Genomic DNA, 25,366 nt, shown 5'->3' with positions numbered 1-25,366 from the left:
GCAACAAGCACCATGCTCACCATGGGACTGCACATAAGTACCCATTACTGCAGGATAACCTTATATAGGAGACCGTCTACGGTCTAGAACATGACATCAACATGACATTCGGCTAATCGCCTTTCTATTCTATACCCAGATACTGGCCCTGAGGCATATGCAGAAGCCCAGGAGGATCTAAGCAGAGGGACATGCCACAGTCATTACACTCGATATACGTGCATTTAACTGCCGTCTAACAGAATTCGGCTGGGTTTGCATCCGGGAAAATGTTGTTGACATTGCAGGGCTGGTTGGCCCCAGGCACAAACAGGGGCGTAGCTAGAACGATGCGTCATTATTATTGACAACCAATCCAATATAGAAGGGGGCAAAACATACTGTCCACCCTCAAATTCGCATTGGGGTTGCGGATGATGGATTGGGGGACTGCGGGGGTCAAGCTCATCTCGCAGTCAATCTGGGCCTGCCCGCCGTCGGTTTCGTTGCTGCCTATCCAGACGTCGATATGCGGGATTCCAGCTTCAAAGTCCGCAACGCACTGGGCGCATATGTCCTCGAACCGGAGGAATTTGCGTAGGAACGGGTCGAAGATGACCTCGCACGGGGAGAATAGTCCGGGGGCAGAGGCAAAGGTTAGCGGATCATCGAACGTGCCGACACCGCCGGCGACAAGTCCGCGGCCACAATTAAAGGCGATGATCGGGCCGGGAGTCTGGTTATCGGGGAATCCGAAGAAGGTATGAGTGACATTGGGGATGATGTCGCATGCCTGGACAGAGGTAATCGCCAAAGAGGCTAGCATCAAACGGTTCATCATGGCTGCTACGAGGTAAGGTAATCTGTTGCTTCTTAATCGCAATTTTTTTTATTGATGCAAAGGCACTTAAAGGATGCGCCATCCTTTATATCTCCGTCCTTGACGATCGTGCCGTGGTCGTTGTATTGCTGGTCCAAGGGATCGCGGACTGGTAAGCCCTGAGGACGTAGAATTTTTTTCATTGTATGTATAGATAGTCCTTGAGACGTTTAGTAGACATCTCATGAGACGAGGGATATAGGAGACTTCAGTGAAGATGGACTTGATGGATGGAAGAATTGATTCGCATATCATCTATATTTCCAACCATCACGGTTTTCCCAAAGGAGATGCTTCGGCCGATTTTACCGGATATAGTCAAGAGCGGCCATGGCTGCCTACTTATTGCAGATATGCAGACTTTTACTTCTGTGCACTCTCTTGGAGAGCACAGCATTGCAATCTCCTATGAGATAGGAGGTGATATTTGAGGATGGCATCAGAACTGCCTACATCGCAATCCGTCGGTTTGCATAGGAAAATCTTCCAAGAACTGGGTCTTGTTTCACTATGGCAGTCCTCTCTTGACGTGAAGCTTCTTTGCGCTCAGCGCTTTGTTCGGCTCTTTGCCTATGGAGGTTCAACGTTGATTTTGGCTTCCTATCTGTCGAACCTGGGGATCTCCGATGATCGTATCGGCCTCTTCATGACACTGACCTTGTTCGGAGATGTCGTTATCAGCTTTGGGCTTACGCTCTTTGCAGATGCAATGGGCCGCAAGGCTGTTTTGGCCCTCGGATCCTTACTGATGATCGGCAGTGGGATTGTCTTTGGGTTCTTTGGCAATTTCTGGATCCTCCTCGCGGCAGCAGTGTTGGGAGTCATCAGTCCGAGGTGGGTGCAATACCGAATCTACTTCATATCTATGCTGATACATTTGGCAGTGGCAATGAAATTGGGCCATTCCGGGCAGTTGAAGAATCCACGCTAGCTCACCTGACTCCCCATGAACTTCTGAGTGACATCTTTGTGTGGTACTCTCTCATCGGCAATGCAGGCACTGCCCTCGGAATGATGGTCTGTGGTTGGATCCTCAACCTGCTGCAGACCTCCAAAGATTGGCAATTTGTTCCAGCATGCCGAATCATCTTTTTCGGATATGCCGGAGTGGGCGCGATCAAATTTTTCCTTTCTATCAGTCTGAGCGCCAAAGTCGAAGCGGCCAAAAAGGAGAAAGGTCGTGCCTCTGTTTCCCAAGAGCCGGAGCAACAGCAAGAAACGAATAGCTCTGAAACCCAGCCACTTCTGGGTGAAACCACAAATGTCGAGATCGAACAAAAGAAATCATTCTTCTCCTCCATTGGGGACAATGATCTTATCCTGTTGGTCCTCAGACTCTTCGTCCTGTTCGGTCTTGACTCGTTTGCCTCTGGGCTGGCTTCGCTGTGCGTATCAACCGGACCCATCTACTAGTCATACATGAAATATTGACCATTCTTCCCAGGTCTTGGATGACATATTTTTTCAAGCGCAAATTCTCCCTGCCAGAGGGGGAGCTTGGCTCAATCTTCTTCACCACAAGTCTGATTTCTGCCGCGTCCATGTTGGTAGCATCTTCGATTGCCAAGCGCATTGGCAATGTCAAGGTGCGTTTTCCCTCCCATGGGTCCTGCAGAAAAATGAAGGGGTGTGAAATCTAACCATCTAACAGACCATGGTCTTCACCCATCTTCCCTCCGCCATCTGCCTGGCTCTTATTCCAGTTCCGGCTGCGCTGCCAGCCGCCTTGACATTCCTGGTCCTCCGCGCATGCTCGCAGAATATGGACGTTGCACCGCGCTCTGCCTTTTTGGCTGCTGCTCTTCCGCCTGAAAAGCGCACTGCCATTATGGGAGCCATCAATGTGGTCAAGACGTGCAGCCAGAGTTTTGGGCCGCTGATCACTGGTATCCTGGCTAAGCATGATCTCTTTGGGGCGTCCTTTACGCTGGCCGGTATATTGAAAGCAATATACGATATCGGCATGCTCATGAGTTTCGCGGGAAAGGAGCCAGCCCGGTCTAGGATGACGAGTCCAGGGGATGCTTGAATGCCTCCAAACGTATATCCTAATCTTGTGGGTCAATATATGCCGATCGCAGCTTCATATCACTTGTTTCAAAATTGATGAAAGAGCCTCGGGCGAATGCTTGACCTGGTGAGAATCATAAGTATCACTCGGCAGTCTTATAGAGATTTCGTTTACTCTGTGCTGTTTGACATATGCAATAATCATGTTCAATGAAAGACAAATGGTGTCTAGGCAGGAAATAAGGCCATTTAAGGGATTCACATTCGCCCCCTGACGACCGTCGGAACAAACCATTAAGAATCCATTACTACATGAAATTCTGTATGCTGCCTTTCCGAGAGTTACACTGGTCCACAGAAGGAGTAGAATCATTTCATAGAATGTCTTTACCCACAAAGGACCATGAGGAAGCTTGAACGACTTCAAACGACACAGCTCCTCTATTCTAGAAAGTATCTAGGTTGGTCAGTACAATTCAATCCATCGGCTGAATACTTACATTCTCTATGTATCGAACGCCAATGATTATCCCATCATCGTCTGTAACTCCCGATGGCTGGAAATGGTTTTCCTCGGTTCGGTCCAGGCAGCACAAACACGCTCTAACCAGTTCGGTGTACCTATCTCCAACCACATTTGGCAGATGCTCTTTGGCCATGTTGATCAGTCTATCCTTAACGGCGAACCCACCGCGAAGTGCATCACTGTCAGCAAGAGCGCTCGATATCTCTAATTTGGTCCACGGAGTTGGAGTGTACCCATGTCCCTGGACGAATGAGGACCATAAGCCCAGCTCAAGGAGACAAACCCCAAGACTGTATATATCATGCTCCATGGTGAAGACATCCTCGGGAAATAGACCTTGGCGCCTCGGATGCCGATATAGGTTCCTCTCCCACTGTAGATCCCCGATTCACTCTGTCGATCCTCCTTCTTTGCGAATTCGTTCAAACCCAATGAGGAAGGATGGGCCCAACACTCCAGTTATATCTGAGAGAACGATAATAGTTTCCGGTCTGATGTTTTTGTGCACGAATCCAGCTGCGTGCACAAACATGACGGACCGCGAAAGATTCTTGGCAAGCTGGAATCGCTGATTCAATGAGCACTGAGCCCTTTCCTGTAGGATACACCGCAGGGTCTTCGGGCCAGATAACCCTTCGGGAACTTCAAAGATGTATTGGAACTGGCTGCTGTTCTCCTCCTGGAGTTCGATAACGCCGCTGCACTTGAGGAGGTTGAATGTCTCTGGCTTGACGCGGAGGAGTAATCTTGCCAGATCCCGAACATTCCTTTGCCCATCAACGCTAGCTGTGCTAGCAATATGATACGTGCGATTGAGGAGGACCAGCTGATGATTATGCCGGAACGTTGAAACGTATGTTTCTGTTCCAGAAATCCGGGTCATTGTATCCGCGACTACACCGGGGTTTTTAAAAACAGATCCTTGCTCCGAGTCTAGCGGCATTACATGCCTGTATAGCTTTCCTCATCATCATCAGCCGATGGGCGGAGGGGCTCTGGCTTGGAATAGGCCCTCCTAGGTACTGGTCTAGCTGAGAGTTTGCCAGGCGAGCGATCAAGTACCATGACGGATCGAAACGCTTTTGCCACTCTTCCAGGTCCAGCACAATTTGCTGCAGGTGCCGTTTCATATATACAGCGCGGATACGACTCTGGATCTGGTGTGATTCATGACAGAGGGCTGTGACTCGGCTAATGCTTCCAGCTGCGCCTGTGATCTTGGTATATAGGCGCGACAGGATATTGCTGTAATGGATCTGTAGCTTCTCAGGAAGACTCATCCAAATAACCCTAATGGAATCTAGTTGAATCTCCGTTTTCAGCCAAATACCCTCTAGAAGGAGGAAAAGCTCCTTCAGGTCTGTTTCAAGGGACCGGTAGTCGCGGCAGATCTTCACTAGCTTTCTACCGTATCTGAGTCCTATCATTAGATGACCTGAAGCCTAGCCAGAAGAACATGCGATTCACCTCTACTTACGTTAGACACAAGTCTAGTGTTGACAAGGCGGCTAGCACCACGCCTACAGCTTCCATGATGGCTACCTTGTGCGCAGCTGATTATAGAATGAAAGGAAAGAATGCAGAGTGTCCAAGCTACAAGCTGGGCAGTGTATGGCAAGGGCTATGTGGTGACACAGAGACAAGGCTGAGAAGTGCATCAGGTGACTGGCATGATCAGGATAAACAGCCTGAGGGCCACTATGCCTTCCAAAGAGAAGCAACTCAAGGTCAGGAAATCCTTTTGAGTTTGAAAATTATTGATGAGCGACGATAGCCCACGCACTATCCCAGCCATCATGATTTGAGATAAGCTGATAGCAAAATCGACAGCAACACAAGAGAGGGCTGCACGTCTGAGAGGAGGCACAGTCCAAAAATCCCGAAGTCCAACAGGATACTGATCGATTTCGGTTGAGATATAGATCTGGTAGAGGTCGCGAGCAGCCTGCAACTTCACCTTTCGCATCCGACACAATATTTTGTAAGCAGCACGCATGTCACTCTTGGCGATGCAAAGGCGCGGTGATTCTGGTAAGATCCAAAAGCAGAATAAACATATCGCCCCAGAGATGGCAGTAATCATGCCCGACAAGGCCTGTTCTTTCAGGTCACCAAGTAAGGATGCTATGACTAGTCCCATAGAAAACCCAACTGACTGGAGCCTGCGCTCAAATTTAGCCAAGGCTGTTCAGAAGAACTCAGGAATGGCTGCATACCAAAGCCACCGCAACATCATAGCACCACGGCCTGCTGGCAGACTCGTCTCTACCAATCGCAAGGGGCTTTCACAATTGACAACGTTCCATGCGACACAGTATAGTAATTCGACGACCTTCATCACTGGCTTTGATTTTACAACTGTGCCGAGGAGCCCCATTGCAATCATGGCCATTGCCCCGGTACATATTGCTCCTCGGCGCCCTATTCGTTTGCACAAAAATTCCGTGAGCCAGATTTGCACCAACGGGGCGACAATAAAAGCCGCAATCACCGTGAAACATTTTATGAATATACCGCTGGTGGAACCTTCTTTCAAGCTATCAAGCCGCATATAAAGGAAAACTCCCAAAGCACATCCGCTAGTGAACGAGTTTAGAACACAGATCAATGAAATAGCATATCAACATCACTTACTGTGCAACAGCTGCTACATAAATAGCATAGTCCGACGGCGAATTGGCGATGGGCACGTTTCTGGATTGTGATAAGGGCTCGTTGGGCCAAAGCCCCCCTCTCTTCATCCGTCAGGTCCTTTAAGTGCATATAGGCATTGGGATTGTTGACCAGCAGAGCGCCCTTTCTCAAGATATGGCGCACATCGTCCAAATCATATTTGGTTGCGAGCTCGTCCACTTCTAGAATAGTCGTCCCTATGTTTCCTTCCCCGGATTTGCTTTAATCTGAACGGGATCCACGCGTTATATGTAATTTGCTTTCATTACCAGGAATTTGTTACCTCTGGGCGGGTATAACCGGTATCGGCCAAAACCCACCTCTGGCGCCGAGGCATTGCTGCGATAAGTGTAACAGAGACGGTCGGGATCAAGACCGATAATGTTACGCCATTCTGCTCTTGATCGTTCTGGATGATCTCACAATTCACTACAAGCGATTGGCGATAGCACCAGGAATCATGTCAAAGATTTCCAGCCGCCTCAAGGCGCTGATCAATGCTCCCAGTGCACGGCCAAATACCGTGCCTGCTCCGCGCAACATCCGGTCCGTCTATCAGAAGATCCAACAACATGCTCTAGCGAACAATGTTTCTTCGCCGTCCTGGCTGGCATTGTCGGTTTGTGATTGACTTGCCCTTTGCTCCTTGCATGTCAGTCGGTAATTTGACCGGTATTCTGATCGATGCGCTTTTTCACAGACAGCCGCCACAATGACCATGAATTCCCCCGAATCCCTTGCCATTCTGTTCCAGTTGGTTTCCGCAGCCCAAACAGAGGAGGAAAGCGTAGCCACCGCGGAATTGATGCGGGAGGTCGGCCTGAAATGCATCAGCTTCAATGGCATCCCCCGGACCATCAACTGTCTCAATGCTTTCAAAACCAGTTTACCTGAATCGGTCCGCACGGGGCTATCGCAAACCCCCACCCGGACTCCCACCCCTGAAAATATCAACGAGATTGCAAGTCGCGGCCGAGCCTTGTGGGATTCCATCTACCGGCCCTTCCACTCCAAGCTCTACGACAAATTGGCGGGCTCGCATCCTGATCTACCCGTGCATATTCTCAGCAGTCACTACGGAGCCCTCTTGTCTGATCCCCCGGGCCGCACCACCGGTGCGAATGCTGGCCGGATGGCGACTTCCATTGCCGCGATCGCGTGCTTGCGTGCGCAGTCCGGTGTAGGACCGCAGGTCATGTCGCATGTCTTTGGTCTACGGAAAGCACTCGAGGATGGAACATGGATACATGATGTTGAGAGTGAGCAGGGTGCTCGGTGGCTGGCTAGTGACGAAGGGACTACTTGGATTCTGACCAGCATCGACGATATTGTCGAGTCGATCACCCAGGGTGAAGGGTCCAACTTTGCGCCGTCGCGGACCTCGAAGTTGTGATTGGCAATTGATATCCGATTTGTACATAGCTGGAAAAACAATTGTCGGTGTGTATATAGAGAATCGACACGCATTGGAGACACAATCGAAGGATCGATTCGTGATATAGACTTCGTACGAAACACTGGTGTCGTTTCTGCCCCTGCTGGATTATCCTGGGCAGGCCCTGGGGGGTTAGTTTGATATCTGTGCATGCCTATGTCATGCTGTATCGGTTTCGGTGGGTTTATTGCATAGTATCTGTCTGGATCCCTTGCTTCTACTTTCAAAGCACGCAGGTTGAGTGATTTATGTCCATGGCTGAGGTTCTTCTGATGGGGTATCACAGGGTCGACATATATATATCAAGTAACGACGAGCAAACAACTCAATAACAACATAACGAACGTTTTCTTTTACGCCAACGACTAGAAGAACAAGTATACATAGAGGAAAATTCCCAACACAGGGCGGAAGTCGCTGCTTTCCTCCTAGAAAGAAAAAAAGAAAAAAGGGAATCATCCACCATCTTTTTCCGTGGAGGGCTGACGAAGATAAAAAAGTGCAAAAAGCAAAAGCCGAACGCGGGGGTCGAACCCGCAACCTTGAGATTAAGAGTCTCACGCTCTACCGATTGAGCTAGCCCGGCTGGGCTATGACAGACAGCGAGTATTTGAGTAATATAGGCCAGAATGAAACCGTCTGAAGATCACTATTTCGCTTGAGCTATCTCACCACCAGCTCTCAAGCTCCATGATGCCAACCTTCGACACTTTGTTTACAACTATTCTATAGCACCAATCCGCCAGCAAGTTTATTCCCAAAAGAGAACAAATATCTCCTGAAGTAAGGGTATCATGAGCTCATCATGGTTGGTCGAAACGATTTTAACGATCATTGAAATAATATTAAAATGCAAAAAAAGATGTGACCGACGCAGGGATCGAACCTGCAATCTCTTGATCCGAAGTCAAGCGCCTTACCATTAGGCCAGCCGGCCCGTGTGATTGGTAGCGAATCAAAGGCTGCCCTCAGAAGGAAAGGCTGCCATGGATTTGACAATGATGGGTTTCACTCAAAGTCAAACAGACGAGTAGCAAGGTTTCTATAGGGATTCGACTTTGCAAGATGCAGTCGCCAATGGAATTGGTCCGTGATAGTCGCTGTCACTTCAAGCACCAGGTATATTCCATAGCATTAGATATTACATTCATATAACTGACATTGATCCAACAGATATCCCTTCCAGCCGGTCTGTGATATCCGAAGATATTTGACGCAATACATTAGATAGACCAGGCAAATCAATATCGCAATTAACTATTGATGCAAGCAGCAGGCCAATTATAGCGCCCGTAGGCTTTTATCGATTCCGCGACTGATCGGACGATTCCGCAGTACGGGGATCATTGACCGAGGGAAGAGCACCTGTCGCAACCGGCACATCCGGGGCCTCTTGCTGAGTGGATAGATCTTGCTGTTGGGCCTGTCGGGTTGACGATATTGGAACCTGCAGCATCTGGCCATCGGCTTGCGCCTGAGCCATCTCTGGCCCTGAGACAGTACTGTTTTGGTGGGTGCTTTCCAGATCCGAGCGATCATCGCCAGCAACACTGCGTGGCGGTGACACACTCAAGAGAGGAGCAGTGGCAGCGACAGGGCGCTTCGAAGGCCGTCCAACTTTGTCCGGGGGAGAGCCAAGTATGGATGGGTAACTGAACCCGAAGCCCCAGCGGAGCCATAGACCGATTTTCTTCCAGAATCCCATCTGATTCCACTTCTCCTTAAGCACCTGTGCCTCATCAACGGAGCGAGCCTGGAAGCCCTTGCAGCTGAAACAAAGGAGCAAGCAGGAAATAATCGGCGCGACCATACACCAGGAAATTGGGAATCCTCGGCGAGCCTGCCAACCCTTCATCAAACGCCGGAATTGGAACCAGTTTTCAATGAGACCGATGATGAGCCAAAGAACAAACCAGGCAACCACCGGAATGATCACAATAGCATAAGGATAATCAAACCAAAAGTCGTGGTAATATCTGTCGGAGTAATCACTAGATCCCCCATAGCGTGAACTACCGCTACCATAGTTGCTGTCATAGCAACCGTAGCGCATAGTATAAGGCATGTAGAGGTCGCTGAGAGAGCTCAGACTCGACGCTGGTAGCTGTGTAGGATCGATAAAAGCAAGAGCATTGGTATAGGTAGTTGGTTGGAACGGCCGACTACTGTCAACAGAATAGGTGGTTGTCGTGGAGGTGGCGGGCACAGCACCTCTCAGGTAGCCTGGTACATCGACAGGAAGGGCCGTGGTGAAAGGGCTCTGTGTTGAGCATGACCCTGATGCAGAGTATACCATGTTGACATAGTAGTCCGTGGTTACATGTCCCGTGTCATAATAACCATAACGATCATAGGTAGCCGCGGCTCCCGCACCAGATGGGTATAGCACCTGGACGACTGTGACAGCATCGCCGTATCTTGGGCTTGTTACGAAAGTCGCCGTCGAGAGAGCTGCTGGCATTGGCGCCGCCGTAGGCGTGATCTCCTGAATGGTGGTCTCGGTGGTGGTCTCATAGGCATAACGGTATGTGTGTTCACTTGCTTCATATAATTTGGTAGCGATCCATGGGGCAGCCACAGCGAAAGAAGGACATTGCAGAACGAGTGACAAGAAAGCAAGTGCAAACGAGCGTGAGGGTGCCATAATTTTGGCAGGCCCCGGTGTTTAAACGAAAGAAGAGGGCAAGAGAGAGACCGAGTTCATTCTCGAAATCAGAGAATTTGTTCAGGGGATTTCTCTTCTCTCATATTCCCAAGGTCTGGCGCCGCAGAGGAAGGCTGTCGACCCTAGTGAGATACCTAGTCAAATGGCTCAATATCATAGGACTCAAATTCTTCGCCTCAGGCTCAAAAGGGTCTTTCCGACAGTTTAATTCCCTAGTAGTGACCCTGTGTGTGTTAGTGTGGCACTGTGGCTTAATGAGCCACTAGTTTTGAGTTGCTAATTAGCATTCTGTACGGAGTATCTAGACCATAGCGGTTGAGTATCCCAGTCACAGCCTAGATAAGTCGTTAGTTAAATGAGCCTAAGAGTGACTGTAGTTAGTCCACAAGACATCAAACGACAACTAGGACGGTGATTGGGTAAATTCAAGGTAATTGAAAGGATAAGGAAAACCGAGCCGATGATAGTCTACAATTAGCTCTTGTAGAGTACTACTTATAGAGTAGTGTACAGAGTATTCATCTAGTTAACGAGGAAATCTTTAACAAGCGAGATGAAAATATACCCTTAGGCATTCATGTGTTATCTTGTAATTTTGGGGTAGTACTGTGTGCAATAATGAGGATTCTATAGGCGACTTGACTCATCTATTTCCCCATCTGAATTAAGATAGCTTAATGATTGCTGACAGTTTTCAAACAATAACAATATCAGATGTTCCTGATCCTGTAGATCAGTATGAATTGAACTTCTTTTGGTTTCAAAGGTAGCGAACAGCGGCAAAAAAGGTGGCAATCAGAAGGGCGCCACTTCATTCCAAAATAACTTAGCGGGAAAACACATGATTGACACATCTTGTACATCCATGCAAGACGAAATAAAATGAGACATTGTCATGTTCAATATTGGGCCATGCGGAAGGTATATCAGACTTTAGAGGGCAAAGCACTGCACGTGCGCCTTGTCGCCCTAGCATGGAGATACTTTTGAACAGCCAGTATATCAGAGACAAGGTTGAAGATCGTTGCCATTTACCCAGCAACAGTATAAGCATCATAATGAAGGAACAGCAAGACTGGTGGGAAAGCCGCAGTTCCAGAGCAGTACAGAGGAAGCAAGACAAAGCAGTCCTATCAGTATAGTTACAGAGCTTACAGCAAGAACGAGTCCTAGATGAAAATGAACAGACATCATCGCGGTAAGCTTAGGTCGAGAAAACAAAAAGAAGGCTCATTGTGAAGAGCCGGGGAGTAGATGATGAGCATCAAAGGGCATAACTTCGTGAATGATCGTCAACCAGCTGCAACACAAAGCGAATCCCATGCGGCGCTGCTTGGTTTTCCTTCGAAGGTGTAGTGAAAGGTTGGTATCGATGTAGTCCTGCGTCTATAGCAGGTGGGGACTGGCCGGTAATCCTGTCGTTGGCGGTTTCCACGAGGGCAAGGGAAAACAGGTCCTCAACTTGCAGCCCTGAGAGCACGGAGCCTTGCGCCCAAGCCGTCTTCAAGCTCCGTATCGGCCTGTTTCTGGTCTTTCACCTCCTCTTTAGGAGCGGTAGCCGTATCCGCATCCAAAGCCAAGCGCAGGTCCACACCCGCGTCGTCTGCAAGTTGTTCCATCAGACGATCAACTTCGGCTTCGCCCTCCGCACCGTACTCTTGCATCGAGATCCCTTGAGCGACATCCTCTATGGCACTGCTAGCGATCTTGAAATCCTCCGATCGCGCTAGGAAGTTATTCGCGTGAGAGACGAGATTTTCGAGATTGACGCTCTTTGACGCGGCGTCCAAGCCCCGCGACGCCAGAGCCAGAGTTCGGGATGTATCGCGAGTGCTCTGTGCCGCCTTGAGTTCATTGATGATGACGTCCGCCCGAGCAGCTTCGGCCTTTAAAGTTACTTGTCTCCGTTTCTCTCGTATGGCAGAGGCAGCGTGGATGCGGGCAATCTGAAATTCGCGATTCTTCATGGCCTTGTCGGCCTTGGCCTTCTCCGATTTGAATGTGGATTCTGCACGAGCAGCTTCCTTCTTGAGCCGATTTGAATGTAACTGTAAGAAAGGGAGTAGTTAGAGTCATATTCATCAGTGACGGCTTTGTACGGTTCTTTTGAACCAAACGACTAATTTTGACAGATAGCGCTCACCTTGACATTGGTGCGAGCCTCAAAGATGGGATCCTTTCGAACCATGATGCTGTATACGGGGTATTGAAAAAAAGACAACAACTAAAGAAGAACTTGATCCAAGCAAAGCAGGATGAGATGCAGGTAAATTAGAAGGGTGTAATAGATGCGCCAGAAAGGGGGAGGAAATGCGGTGGTTGCCTGAGGGGGCGAGGCAAGTCTTCGAGGGGTTCTAGATGGGGAGAGGGGGACAAAGTTGCGTGGCAACGTCATTCCGCCTTCCGTATCTATCGGGATCTGCGGAGGCCGGAGAGACTGTGCAACGGTGCAACTGTGCAACACCCTACGAACTAATTATTCCGGTAGTGATAGCCATTGGGGAGATATAGTTTGATACAGATCTTGGCAATCACTTCAGTTTACAGCCTTATACTGGAGCTGAAGTCTATGGCACACATTCTGAACAGTCTAGGGATGGTACGCGAACAGGTTTCATCAAAAGTGATAAGATTGTTTGATGGCAAAAAAGGGGAACAAACCAGCATTTTTGCTTGCCGGACGTTCGAAATTCTAGAAGATGCACTATGATACAACCCAGATCTCACCAGCCCTTGCCCATGAGGAGAGACGTCAACGTCTCGCTATAGGTATTCAAACTCCCTGAACTCCGCGTACTCCGAGGACGCTTTCCCAAACCATCACGCCGGCCCACTCGCTCTGATTTCACATTGAAAAGAATTCGTCTCTGGCCTCTCGATTTCTCAAAACGATCTATCGCCCAAGCCATGGTCAACAGGGACTCCCAGTTCCGTCCACCCGCGTCAACACCGGCGGACCCAGTTCCCTGAGAAGCGTTCTCCCTAACAGCCAGCTGCAATGCCCTGCCCGTCGCATCGCGAAGTGGACGCGCCAAGGCTGGGTTGCAAGCCAGAAGTCTGGTGAGAAGCTTCATTCGGAAGACCGTGGGCCGAGTCGATGCCGTCGAGGGCGACAGGCTCGGAGTCGAAATTAACCATAGAATCAAATGGAAATGCTGATAGATCTCCTGTGTCGAGAAGGTCAAACGAGAACCCGTCTTCAAGGACTGAAGAATCTGGCTCAGCGGGTGAATCACCGTTGAATAGGCGGTGGAAGTCATCGTCAGAAAGAGGAGCTGCAACGTCATGTGCAGCGTCATGTTCCACGCCTGAGCCGAGGTCAAAGAGGGAGAGAGCACTTCCTGGTCCTTCGAGTCCAACGACGGACACTGCAGGTCGCACAACACCGCTGCAGGATGTTGTGTCACGTCAGAGGACTCAGCCAGACTGGAAGGCTTGAGAGTAGGCGAGTAGTCGGTAAGGGAAGGAGTCGGGAAAGGAATGCGTTCTAGGGGAAGCTCATCGCCCTCCTGCTTGAACAAGGTGGGGGTGAGAGTCGGAGATGTTGTGGCGGGCGAACCCGGCTTAGGAGTGTTGCATCGAGAGCCTCGGACCTCCGCCGTTAGTTGAGCGACTTGTTGACTCAAGCGGTTATTCTCGGCCTCCATCTGTGACAGGCGTTGCAGAAGGAACTGATTCTGCTGTTCCATCTGGATCTTCTCGTTCTCCAACTTCTCCATTTCAAGTCTCTTGCGCTCGCGGGAGGTCTGCGCCGCTGCGCGGTTGCGGAGAACACGCTCGATACGACGCTGTTCCTTTTCATCTTCGGTCTTGGCCCGTTTTCTGTGTTAAGTGAAAAAGTCAGTGTACCATTCAATCTGCTGAGATCAAGAGGTGACATACCTTGGGGGCAAGTTGGTCTTGGGGATTGGGAGTTCCTGGCCCCATGACTTTCGTTTCTTAGGGGCTTTTTTATCCTCTGATTTGTTTTCTTGCCCTTTGCTCTCTACCTGTATCGATGTGTCCGCGGGGGAAACTGTGAGAAGCGGCATGTCGGTTGCAGGTGTACCGGGCAAGGAGTCCACAGGTGAGCCAAAGCTGTCATCCATTTTGCAAGGGTATGTGAAGATAGTTTGTCCTTAGAGACAACACACAAGTTCCCAACGCTGTTTGCAAAAGAGTATTGAGATAGATGAAGCAGACGCCACTCCTGATATGGAATAAGGTAGTCTAGTCAATGACGCTCACTTGCCCGGTTCACGAGAGCAAAGGCCACGTTGTCATAACGGTCAAACTCGGATCCAGACTCCGATGGGGTCTGCCGATCAGGTGAGGAAGAAGACTAAGAACAAGAGGCGAGGGGGCTCTGGAAACGGAAGGACAGGTGTTCACAAGATGGTTTGGGGGAAGTTGGATCAGGACTGACTGACTGCAGAGGGCGTGGTGACTCTTTAAAGGCCAGCGTGGTCAGTTCAGCCCCCTGTGTCAGCAAGGGGGGCGGAGTTAGCCTCCATCAGCACAGTGACGGTAATTTTACACATTGTTACCATAATGTGGCTCTCTATCTTAGGGGAAGCCAATAGTAAATGAGACCTCACCACGTGTAACATTGTATGAAACAAGTATGGGAAGTTAACGTCACGGAAAGATTGGGCCCGGCGGTACTCCTGGTCTGGGCAGCCCCGCAATCCTTGGAAATCTCCCTTTTGCCCCTAAAATGCCCCCCCTTAAGATAGATACTTCCATAGAGTCCGTTCTGTCTAAGTTCACTTACAGGCTACAGCCCCCCCAGTCCAAGAATCCAAGCCTCCAAGGTGAAACACTGAAAGCAAAACACCAACTGATTAGATTCGGAGTATCCTTATGAAGTACAGTGTACGGACATCCCTGTATAGGGGCAGAGATTAGGCTTATTTCTTCAATCTTGTCAATAATTGCCATACGCCATCTCAATCCGACTAATCAGTTGCCACCTTTCTATGAGACACAGTCACACTACTCTCCTACTAGTACGGAGTACTCTCCTACTCCGTAGATAGTAGGTAGATAACTACTCCCCGCACCATCGTTACCACTTACCACTTACCACACTGAGTAAACCAACTTAACCAAGACTATGTGGACTCTGCCTTATGCGAGGTCTAGGAATAGAAACACACGCCATATCCACTTCATTCTCAGGGTGAATACCTCCCTGCGCCAGGCTACCACGCTCCAAGTGCCTCAGCCCTCAAGTGACTCGAGTACTCGACTGAAGAGTGAAGTTTTTATCCCTTTCTGGATATGATTAAGACGACTGGATGGACTCCGTAGTGTGTAAACTGAGAGTACGGAGTAGAGACGGAGTACAGTGTAGGTAGCGAGGGAGTATCATTCTCGTTATTACTCCGTACAGGATCAGACTCTGGTTAATTCGCATACTTACTTGGATGCAGAGATTATATATGATCATGTCAGAGTATAATCACTCATCACTAATCATTTGCTATGGAATGGAGTGTGGAGACAAGACCCCTCAGTACTATAGAATCAACAGTTCTTTGTGCTGCCCTCCATATTGATATTAATTGAGGAGCAGGTATCTGCCGGAGAATATCTGGATGCTTATGGAAGTATCTATCTACCGCCTACCCCGTACCTGAATAATAACATGTCGCATGTGGGATTGGGGAACCGAATAATATCAATTGGTTGACTGGAATCTGAACCCTGACTGGGGTGCAGGGAGTCAGGAAATAGATAGGATGCAGGAGGCGAGGAGTACCGAGGCATATCACTGTTGTATCTTGAATCTTCCCAAGGAATAAGAACGGTCAGACCGGGAGGGAATCATTTCTATCAGGATGGGAAATGAGGCTATCCAGGTTGGATAACAGCTTACTCGAATCACGCATCGATCATTCACCTTAGAACATCATGACTATGTAACTATGAAAAGGTAGATAGCTGGTCCATCATTCCACACTTGGTATCTACCGGGATCTCCAGATCGTCGACGATTGTGGATCATTCTGAGCGCCCATTTTCATCGGGATCAGTTTCATGCAAATCATGGGAAGGTCTATCAACTCTCTGATAGCTTTTTTTAACATCGAGTCAAAGATGGTCGAGGGCAGGCTGCATCACCATAAGATCATGATGCAGTTGATAAGACTTTTGTTCAAAAGAGTAGTTGCTACTTATATATATATATATACCACTATTACCTCAAAAAAAAGAAGTAATCAGGAGAGCAACTGAATGTCCAATTATCCTCGACGCCTTGGGAATATATGCAAAAGATCATTTTTTTCAACCGCACAGAGAACGCCCATCCTAATCCACCAAAGTTCATGAAACAGCCATAGCAATTGACTAAAGCCAACAACATCGATGTGACACACATTTCTTTCGAAATTGGTTCTCATGGGGCTAAAAAGTGACATCCATCGTATCGTCTCCAGCATCAAGAGCACCTTGCTTTTCCGGATCGGGCGCCACCACGCCGCGTCCTCTTCCGGCCAGCAATTCCCGTCTGACTTCGGGGCCGATATCCTTGTGACCTCGAACCAGTAACAAATCAAGGAGCGCTTCACGCTGATCCTCGGTGATATCATTGCGGTAACGCTGTGCGAAAACCAACAGCGACTGATGCCAGAGCACAGGCAGCTTGTATGCCTTGATGGTCGCCCCGGACGGCCCGTCGGTCATCATCGAATCTTCAGCATTGTCGGCAGCGCGGAAACGCATAAAGTGGAACACAAGCGCATCAATTACTTTATACGGCAGCGCGTACTTCTTCTCAAGGAAAACACGGATGAAGATATTCACTGAACCAGTGCTTTCGAACGACTTGAGGGATTGCTCCGCAGACAGATCGCACATGCGGAGTAGCGCGGCCGCAGAGTGCAAGACTGGAATCGATACACGCGCGATGACAGAAGAGACGATGTGCGCTTCGCGCAAAGTGCAAGTACCGCTCGAGACCAAAGGAAACAGCAATCCCTTAAAAAAGCAGGCCGGCTTGTACAGTGCCTTCTTGAGAGCATTGTAGGTGTGGACATTCAGCTTCTTCGTCTCGTGAATCTCTTCCCGGACGCGGTCAAGGAGCACCGTCGATATGTATTCCTGTGCGACGGCGGGTTTTGAAGATATGAAGATTCGAGTCCCGGCATAAACAGCGTTGGCGGTCCAAGACTCAGGCCGAGTGATGGAAAGGAGTGTCGGCCAATTCGGAACAGTTGGTAGGATTTTGAAGGGCTTAGGGAGCGGGCCAGATTTGTAACGGGACAGTATCATGCCGACTCTAGTGATTGTTAGTTTCCGATGGATTATACAACAAATATCGAGTTCAGCCAGGAATACTCACTTTTCATAAACTTCAACAGCCTTTGCGGGTATTTGAACGGCATCTTCGGGCAGTCCGCCACCTTGGATCATTGGCCCAGTCTCGCCAGATTGCTTCGCTTCATGCTCCGCAATCTTTTCCAATATAAGATCGGCCAGATTTGTAGTCCTTCCACCCGTATCGGTTCCTCGGGGATTGAAGATAGGGTCTTCATCGCCACCAGGAACGAATTTGTGAAACATATCGAGGTCATTCGGGTCAACCTCCTGAACATATTGTGAGATCCTGTCGAAGCCGACTTTTTCAGAGGGGACACCACATACCACGTCCTCGACATCCTCTTCATCGTCCCACTGCTCTTCTTGAAATTTCCCCTCATCGTCGGACAAAGATTCACCGTCCTCGAATCTCGATTCAAAATCGAAGGCAGAGCTTGTTTTCAGATCTGTCGCACCCATAGCAGCCTTTCGTTCAGCGGCATCTTCCTCTGCCAATTCTTGACCTATCTGCAAGATCTTTCTCGTCATCTTTGCGTCGACATAGCGCTCGCCATCTTCTCCATCGTTTTCAGTCTGCGACAGATGCTTATTCTTCTTAGTAGACTGGGTTCGTAGATGACCTGCGGTCATGAGATCCTCAGCTAGAGGATTGTGCCTGCGGGCAGCAGCAGCGGCTCGAGAGGATGTTGCTTTCGGCATGACGTGCTTTCCCAATCGAATGAAAAAAGTTCTTGATTAATCTTATCTCGGGATGTCGGCCGATTCGGGTTTCTTGACGCCGAGCGACTGCGGCGATGTGTTTTGGAAAGCAGCGTTTGGACCCTTTCGTTTTTTGACTCTCTTATGTGAATCAACGAGAAATTGTGTGTAAATTTCAAGATCATGTGACATGGAACTTTTTCTGCCGGTCGATATGGAGAGTTTCCGGTTGGATTTGCAGCAAATGGCAATTGACCGCCTTACTATCGCCTTTTCCAAATGGCCGAGACTTCCCACCGCCCTCGTGCCCCTCCTCATTTAGGCTCTTTGCATCCCAAACATGTGGTTTTCTGCCGGAATATTTCTGATGACCGCCTTCCAAGAGATTACTGAATGGGCAACAGCTTCCGCCCTCAACTTGTTTTTCCATTGCTATCAGTTTTGAGAGGACTAGCGTTTATAGAATATTGGTGATTGTTCATCTCTGATCTCTTCTTTTCAACTGAACGAAAATATCTATCAAATTAGCCTCCATATACCTAGTATCTGAGATTGCTATCCCACGCCTTGCTCGCGAAATTGTGCAGAAGCCGGAGCAACGACAGGTTACTCTTCTAATTTGACATTGATAAAGTGGCTGCGTTTAAGACCTTTGTTGGCTCTTATTCTTCCAGTAGTATGTACGTCTCTCTAGTATTCTTCGTGCGACAATGTCTCCTCGCTGAGCTTGGTTTTGATTCGATTGGCATGTATCTGACGCATGATGTCTAGCCATAGTTATCTTCTTTCCACAATCGTTTGTGTTGATAGAATCATCGCAATTCAATATACACATCGAGCATAACCTAGTCAGCTCACTCGATATCCCACTTTTCATCCTGTGATCGGTGGCTTCTATATAACAGCGTTCCCCGAGAAGGATTTGTCCTTTGTCGAGCGCAAAGGGTCATAGGGATAAATGATCTCGACGCGTTAGATTAACTGAGCTTGCAAGGATCGTCTTCTTGATTTTCTTCTTCTCTTTTCACGGCGAAATAATCCAGCATCTTCATGGGGTCTACACAACCGGCAGGGTCTTCAGGCCCGTCATCCAACATTAACTCTCCGATAATAGCGCCAGGAACAGCTCCTTTCCTCAATGGTGTAACTGCAGATGTGAGATCCTCCCCGGCACCTCCCAGTAATGCATCAGTGCAAGCCGATAGCACGAGATCAAAGCGCAACAAACGGGATAGTCGGAAAAAGAGAGAGGCCAAGGGCCTTGATCAGGAAACCGTCCAGCCCAAAAAGAAAGCCGCCCTGGCTCAGCATACCGCTGTCCCCAGCTCTGAAATCAGCATTCTTCGACCCATCTTGCTTGCGGAACCCAGAGCTTCGGATTTGTTACCACCACAGCCACGTCAACTGAACTTTGTGACCCGTAAAACATCCGATATAATCGGTCAAAGTTGGGATTTCTACGAGGTCGTTGACAAACTCACTAACAAAAACGGATTCCGCTATAGCTATGCCATAGCCGACCCGAGCTTTTCACATATCAAATACCGCCAAACCGACGTGCCGCCTTATCATGCCCGTTTCAGCTTTGAGGATTCACCCGCAGCAATTTTCTTTAGTGAAGATGCCCGTGCAGTCACAACAAGCAATCCTTGGCACACCGCACGTGCCAATGTTTGTGTGCGTGAGGGGACATACTATTACGAGGCTCGCGTTATCAGCGGAATCCTGAACGAACAATCTATACCTACCAATGGCACTTCTTTTAGCCCGTCAAGAGGCCATGTCCGTCTTGGATTTGCTCGGCGAGAGGCTGACTTGGATGCAAACGTTGGCGTCGACTGTTACGGTTATGGGATCCGTGACGTGAATGGCGAAGTGGTCAACAGAATGCGCTGCGAGTACTTCTTTCCGAAGGGCGAATCGATTCGCGAGGGGGATGTTTTGGGTATGCTCATCACGCTTCCGCCATTATCCCTTCATAAAAAGGTCGTCGAGGGGACCTATGACCCTACCATCGATGGGGACGGCTCAACGCCTGCACCAAAGTCTCATACAACTATGAATATCATCAGAGATCGCATTCCCTTTCACTACAAATCCGATTTCTGCTGGCAACAATCCAATATATTCTCCACAAAGCATTTACGAGATTATGCATTTAACCTCAAGGAAACCCCTACTTTTGGGCCACCATCACCTTTCAATAGCGAGGATCCCTCTTTGCGCACGCTGCCAGGTTCGAGCATTACGATCTTCAAGAATGGTGTGAAGATGGGCGCACCATTCAAACAATTGTATGGTTTTCTACCACCGGCCAGTAGGCTCGCAAATGGCACCAATAATTTAGGTATTGGCGAGCGAGAGAATGCTGACGATGGTATGCTTGGCTATTATCCTGCTGTCAGTTGCTATGGTGGCGGCGCTGTTGAATGTCGCTTCGAAGGCCCCTGGTGGGTTGGACCACCGTCTCAGGCAGATAACGGTGGGCCAGTGCGGGGAATAGGCGAGCGATTCGATGAGCAAATAGTGGAAGATGTCGTGGCAGATATTGTTGACGAGGTCGAAGCCATGCTCATTTGGGGTGATGTGGATGGCGACGTTGTTGGTAATGCAGAAGTTGATAGCTCCAGCGCTGGTGCTGTTGGAGGCCCTGAAGTCCTCAAGGGTGGAGTCGAGGCAGCATATGAATCTTCCATGATCTCAGGATCTCGAACAGATTCCACGGCTGTGGACAATATCTCCTTGGGCGAAGGAATCAACGGTAACAATGTCGGTGCAGACCATGCAATGCTCGAGGAAGCTCATGAACAAGGCCTTGGAGATCCTCCGAATGTCGAAATCTCTTCTACGAACCTGCCAAGCACGCTTGAAGATGTTGAGATGTCATAACATAAACTTTACCCGGGCTGTTGATCGACGCTGAATTTTCCCTCGCGAAAGCCCTCTATGTCTGCCTTTATTCTTTTGCGAATTTTTCTGGAGCTCTCAAATATTACGCCATATGTACGGCCAAGGGCGAGGACTGAATCTTCGAAAGCAAGGTCATTGGTATCTGGAACAACATCCTTTGAATTTATTCCCCCCTTCCAAGCTACCGGGACTGAGTCTCGGCCATGTAAAGTACCATGAATTGGATTATCTTAGGCTTTCAAAATTCTCAAAATCTATGTACCTCTCTACGCTGGCGCATCTCCAACATCGGAAATCGGAACCTTTATGGCAGAGGTGGTTGGGCGGAAAGTATTCAAGAGTCAGATCGAATTGCCTTATAGTCTTCTGTCATGCAGCGACTCTCCCACTTTCAGAACAAGCTCGTCATCTCCGTATTGGCCAATGACCTGAATTCCAACCTGATTCATGTCTCCAGAGTCTTTGTCTTCTGCACCCACGGTGACCGGAACAGACACCGCGGGTAAACCTGCGAGACTGGCTGGTACAGTGAAGACATCGTTTGTGTATGCGTCCAGAGACGCGAGAGCGGATTTTTTATCCATAATTTCTGACATGCGCGGCGGACATGACGGAGCTGTTGGGCAGATCAAAACATCGACATCAGCTTCCTTAGATGCCTGGTTGCCAGCGGCAGTGTGATGCGCGGGCGCCAGCGGTTGCTCGGCCTTGAAGACAGTATTAAAGTCACGCTGGATGAGCCGACGGACGCGTTGTGCTTGGATAAAGTAGTTATCTATGGTATCAGCACTCAAACTGAATGCGCCTAGTAGGATCCGTCTCTTGACTTCAGATCCAAAGCCATCGCCTCTGGTCTTAGCATACAGATAGTTCTCTGGTTGGCCATCGGAATCCGGGCCATCGAAGCGATATCCGTATCGAACCCCGTCATATTTTGCGAGATTCGAGGATGCTTCTGCAGGAGCCAGCACATAGTATGCGGAGAGAGCAAGCCTGGTTGCTGGAAGAGATACTGGATGGATAGTGTGGCCCTGGTCCCTCAAATATCTCAACGAGCGAGACCAAGCACGGCGCACCGAAGGATCGAGTTCATGGATATTATATTCAATAGGAACGCCAATTCTTAGAGGCGACGATGTCATTCGAGACGCGAGGGCGGGACGTTCGAGGTGCGCCGATATCCGAGATCGAGAGAAGGCAGACAGGTTGGTTGGGTCGCGGGGATCGTGCTGATTCAGAATACCTGTACTCAAGCAGTCAGCGCACAGTGCCACTAGATATAATATCAGAGAATAGATGGTCATCACCACTTACGGAATAGATCACGGGCGCTGGATGTGTCTTTGGCCAGTATTCCAACAGTATCTAGTGAATTTGCGTACGCCACAACACCCCACCTCGAGACCAGTCCATACGACGGTTTAAATCCAACGGTTCCCGTATAGGCAGCTGGAAGTCGAATCGAACCGCCGGTGTCTGTTCCGAGTGCCCTGCGATGTCGAGGTTATTCAGCCACCGTCGCATCAATCGAACGAGGGAGGGGAGATCCCTCCGGAGCTAAACACCTACGCATGGCATTGATCTGTAGCAACGGCAACAGCGCTTCCCCCAGAGCTCCCACCAGCTGACAGGATCTGACCTTCCTGGTCTGCAAGTGGACTTTTGACGGGCCCAAACCACGAATGAACCGAATGCGATCCCATGCCAAATTCATCGAGGTTCGTCTTCCCAGCGACTATGGCCCCAGCTTCCAGCAGCAGCTCCACCACCGTCGCATTATATGGACTGGTATATTTGGCTAGTATCCCGGATGCGCAGGTAGTTGGATAGTCGCGTGTGCAAATATTGTCTTTGACGGCAATGAAGCGCCCATCCATTTTGGACTTGGGTTTCCCTAGTCTCAGGCAATCATGTGTTAGTATTCGAGGAAGTCGCAAATCAGTAGGATACTTGAGATCAGAACTGCTATCGTACCCAATTCCCTCCTAAGCTCCGCATCCTTCACCTGCTCCCTCCATGAACCGGTGCGTTGCACAGTCGTTATAAAGGCATTGAGAGCCGCGTTTGACTTTGAATTAGCAATGCATTTCTCAGCTTTCCGCAGAAGGGACATTTAGATCTCCGGAACGAGTGGTAGGTGGTAGTAGGAGAGATAGTGTCAGATTTTGGTCGAGTTGAACGATAGCTGTGGAATGGATCCTAAGAACAGTTTAGACATCGGAGATTATTATCATGACATCTCTTTCGCCGGTGGATCAAGTGATGATCACCAGCTGTGGAGGACTACAGCAACTTGAGGAATTTGGAAGAGAAAAAGAGATATGGTTTGGGAGGACATTGTTCCTAAAAATGAATAAATGTATTCGATATCCAGCATGCAGTTGATGTTTTGTATTTATGTGCTGCGCCGATCACGAACGAAGACATGGACACGACAAATAAATATATGGGCACATGATGTTGAGACACTTAAGATAGGCTACAGATGGATACGAATGATGCCCGTATCGCACTCTGTCATGTCATCTACGCATCTAGGCTACCATAGTTATCGTGCAAGAACTGTGTTGACTTGACGGGGGACGAGCTGCTTCTTCTTCCTCTTCTTCTCCTTCGGCCCGACGGTTAGAAAAACGACGTCATTCGGTTTTTTTCCCTATGAAGCTACCAGGGCATTTCACCGCAACAACAGCTACAGCTTCGAAGCTCTCATCGCATTTCACCAATCGATTCATACGATTAAGCTGAGAATTACCACAGCTACTATGCTCACCCGATCTGTACTGCGATCTGCCACTGGGCCCTCTTGCACCGTTGCCTCCCTGGCCTCGAAAGCTAGAATCTCCCCCTTGTGGGCATCATCAGCACCCCAGGGCCAGTATAAGAATCCATTGTGTAGCGCGATTCCCACTGGAAAGCGGTTTGTCTCAGCATATGGCTATACGCAATCGAAGGCGCTGGTCTATTCGAAATATGGCGAACCAAAGGATGTTCTACGGTAAGAGCCTACCTGAACACAATTCTTTCAGACGTTGGTCAAGAAATGAGATTCTTCTAGGCGAAAGAGAACCAATCTCACTAGCCCGTACTTCTTAGGCTTCACAAACACTCAATCTCCCCTCCTCATGGAACGCAAGTTACTCTACGCCTCCTCGCTGCCCCACTAAATCCTGCCGACGTGAATCAGATCCAGGGTGTATACCCGAGCAAACCACCTTTTCAGACAGCACTTGGCACGGAGGAACCTTCGGCAGTGGCAGGGAATGAGGGTGCCTTTGAGGTTATCGCCACCGGTTCGAACGTCAAGAATCTCGCCAAAGGCGACTGGGTTGTCATGAAACAAACCGGGCAAGGCACCTGGCGCACCCATGCCCAGATGGACGAATCGCAATTGATCAAGATCGAAAACAAAGACGGTTTGAGTCCACTCCAGATCAGTACCGTCAGCGTCAATCCTGTCACTGCCTACCGAATGATCAAGGATTTCTGCGACTGGGATTGGATGCGTGCTGGAGAAGAGTGGCTCATCCAGAACGGAGCGAACAGCGGCGTGGGTCGAGCTGCCATCCAGCTTGCGCGCGAGTGGGGTATCAAGACACTTAATGTTGTTCGCGAGCGGGAGACGCCCGAGGAAACCGAAGCTCTGAAGAAGGAACTCTACGATTTGGGCGCCACCGCGGTGGTCACGGAATCCGAGCTACTCTCGGGCGAGTTCAGGAATACGGTCAAGGAGTTGACCCGCCAAGGCAAGGAACCAATCCGACTGGCCCTGAACTGTGTGGGTGGTAAGAGTGCCACAGCGTTGGCGAAGACCCTCGCTCCAGGTTCGCATCTGGTCACTTACGGCGCCATGTCAAAACAGCCTGTTGCTCTGCCCTCCGGTCTTCTGATCTTCAAGGATCTTGTTTTCAATGGCTTCTGGGTGAGCAGATGGGGAGACAAGCACCCCGAACTCAAAGAAAGCACTATCAAGGATGTGTTGGAGTTGACTAGATTGGGCAAGTTCAAAGATATCCCCGTGGAGTATCTCAAATGGACCTGGGACACCGAAGGCTCTGAGCTGGCTGCAGGTGTGCAAGAGACTCTCAGTGGCTTCCGCAAGGGCAAGGGTTTGTTGAAATACGAAGGCGACGAGTAAAAGGCCCCGTTGGGCAATTGTGTGGAAAGTGTACTATTATACGAAACCGCTAATGATGTAAGCCCAAGACATTATCTACAGTGATCGAACCAAACGCACAAAAAACAAAGCGTCACATAACATGTATCAGGCCTCTCAATAGTATG

At 49.3% G+C, this 25,366-nt stretch overlaps 10 protein-coding genes, 2 non-coding genes and 2 pseudogenes across 12 annotated transcripts, besides 1 other annotated feature; 4 read left to right on the top strand and 10 right to left on the bottom strand.

Moving 5' to 3' along the window:
* Window positions 1-235: 235 nt before the first annotated feature.
* On the bottom strand, window positions 236-820 carry ACLA_060770 (uncharacterized protein; the record flags this gene model as incomplete). The annotated part of the gene is made up of 2 exons (XM_001273543.1): window positions 236-321; window positions 382-820. 2 exons carry the CDS (start codon window positions 818-820, stop codon window positions 236-238), a joined length of 525 nt encoding a protein of 174 aa, XP_001273544.1.
* Window positions 821-1,292: 472 nt separating this feature from the next.
* On the top strand, window positions 1,293-2,888 carry ACLA_060760 (putative MFS transporter; the record flags this gene model as incomplete). Its single annotated transcript, XM_001273542.1, has 4 exons — window positions 1,293-1,693; window positions 1,744-2,244; window positions 2,304-2,445; window positions 2,511-2,888. 4 exons carry the CDS (start codon window positions 1,293-1,295, stop codon window positions 2,886-2,888), a joined length of 1,422 nt encoding a protein of 473 aa, XP_001273543.1.
* An 897-nt stretch (window positions 2,889-3,785) lies between these two features.
* ACLA_060750 lies at window positions 3,786-4,928 on the bottom strand (annotated as a pseudogene).
* Window positions 4,929-5,263: 335 nt separating this feature from the next.
* ACLA_060740 lies at window positions 5,264-6,460 on the bottom strand (annotated as a pseudogene).
* A 68-nt stretch (window positions 6,461-6,528) lies between these two features.
* Window positions 6,529-7,461, top strand: ACLA_060730 (uncharacterized protein; the record flags this gene model as incomplete). The annotated part of the gene is made up of 2 exons (XM_001273541.1): window positions 6,529-6,687; window positions 6,769-7,461. The coding sequence occupies 2 exons, from the start codon at window positions 6,529-6,531 to the stop codon at window positions 7,459-7,461; spliced, it is 852 nt and encodes a 283-aa protein (XP_001273542.1).
* Window positions 7,462-8,016: 555 nt separating this feature from the next.
* Window positions 8,017-8,089, bottom strand: ACLA_060720. Its single transcript has one exon. It is a non-coding gene; the product is annotated as a tRNA-Lys (tRNA).
* Window positions 8,090-8,368: 279 nt separating this feature from the next.
* ACLA_060710 lies at window positions 8,369-8,440 on the bottom strand. The gene has a single exon. It is a non-coding gene; the product is annotated as a tRNA-Arg (tRNA).
* Window positions 8,441-8,803: 363 nt separating this feature from the next.
* Window positions 8,804-10,147, bottom strand: ACLA_060700 (uncharacterized protein; the record flags this gene model as incomplete). Its single annotated transcript, XM_001273540.1, has 1 exon — window positions 8,804-10,147. One exon carries the CDS (start codon window positions 10,145-10,147, stop codon window positions 8,804-8,806), a length of 1,344 nt encoding a protein of 447 aa, XP_001273541.1.
* A 1,478-nt stretch (window positions 10,148-11,625) lies between these two features.
* On the bottom strand, window positions 11,626-12,356 carry ACLA_060690 (putative SNF7 family protein Fti1/Did2; the record flags this gene model as incomplete). The annotated part of the gene is made up of 2 exons (XM_001273539.1): window positions 11,626-12,216; window positions 12,312-12,356. 2 exons carry the CDS (start codon window positions 12,354-12,356, stop codon window positions 11,626-11,628), a joined length of 636 nt encoding a protein of 211 aa, XP_001273540.1.
* Window positions 12,357-12,891: 535 nt separating this feature from the next.
* Window positions 12,892-14,256, bottom strand: hacA (transcription factor HAC1; the record flags this gene model as incomplete). Its single annotated transcript, XM_001273538.1, has 2 exons — window positions 12,892-13,990; window positions 14,051-14,256. The coding sequence occupies 2 exons, from the start codon at window positions 14,254-14,256 to the stop codon at window positions 12,892-12,894; spliced, it is 1,305 nt and encodes a 434-aa protein (XP_001273539.1).
* Window positions 14,257-16,558: 2,302 nt separating this feature from the next.
* Window positions 16,559-18,172, bottom strand: ACLA_060670 (snoRNA-binding rRNA-processing protein ENP1; the record flags this gene model as incomplete). Its single annotated transcript, XM_001273537.1, has 2 exons — window positions 16,559-17,432; window positions 17,496-18,172. 2 exons carry the CDS (start codon window positions 18,170-18,172, stop codon window positions 16,559-16,561), a joined length of 1,551 nt encoding a protein of 516 aa, XP_001273538.1.
* Window positions 18,173-19,222: 1,050 nt separating this feature from the next.
* ACLA_060660 (SPRY domain-containing protein) lies at window positions 19,223-21,061 on the top strand (the record flags this gene model as incomplete). The annotated part of the gene is made up of 1 exon (XM_001273536.1): window positions 19,223-21,061. One exon carries the CDS (start codon window positions 19,223-19,225, stop codon window positions 21,059-21,061), a length of 1,839 nt encoding a protein of 612 aa, XP_001273537.1.
* A 377-nt stretch (window positions 21,062-21,438) lies between these two features.
* Window positions 21,439-23,195, bottom strand: ACLA_060650 (glutamyl-tRNA(Gln) amidotransferase subunit HER2; the record flags this gene model as incomplete). Its single annotated transcript, XM_001273535.1, has 4 exons — window positions 21,439-22,325; window positions 22,397-22,572; window positions 22,652-22,976; window positions 23,057-23,195. The coding sequence occupies 4 exons, from the start codon at window positions 23,193-23,195 to the stop codon at window positions 21,439-21,441; spliced, it is 1,527 nt and encodes a 508-aa protein (XP_001273536.1).
* A 477-nt stretch (window positions 23,196-23,672) lies between these two features.
* Window positions 23,673-23,697: a microsatellite.
* Window positions 23,698-23,847: 150 nt separating this feature from the next.
* ACLA_060640 (enoyl-[acyl-carrier-protein] reductase) lies at window positions 23,848-25,220 on the top strand (the record flags this gene model as incomplete). The annotated part of the gene is made up of 2 exons (XM_001273534.1): window positions 23,848-24,080; window positions 24,179-25,220. The coding sequence occupies 2 exons, from the start codon at window positions 23,848-23,850 to the stop codon at window positions 25,218-25,220; spliced, it is 1,275 nt and encodes a 424-aa protein (XP_001273535.1).
* Between the last annotated feature and the right edge of the window lie 146 nt (window positions 25,221-25,366).

The sequence above is a fragment of the Aspergillus clavatus genome, genomic scaffold (assembly GCF_000002715.2).
Source record: "Aspergillus clavatus NRRL 1 1099423829796 genomic scaffold, whole genome shotgun sequence".
NCBI classification, from domain to species: Eukaryota; Fungi; Ascomycota; class Eurotiomycetes; order Eurotiales; family Aspergillaceae; genus Aspergillus; species Aspergillus clavatus.
Note: the sequence above shows the minus strand (reverse complement) of the source record. Positions and strands in the feature narration are given on the sequence as shown.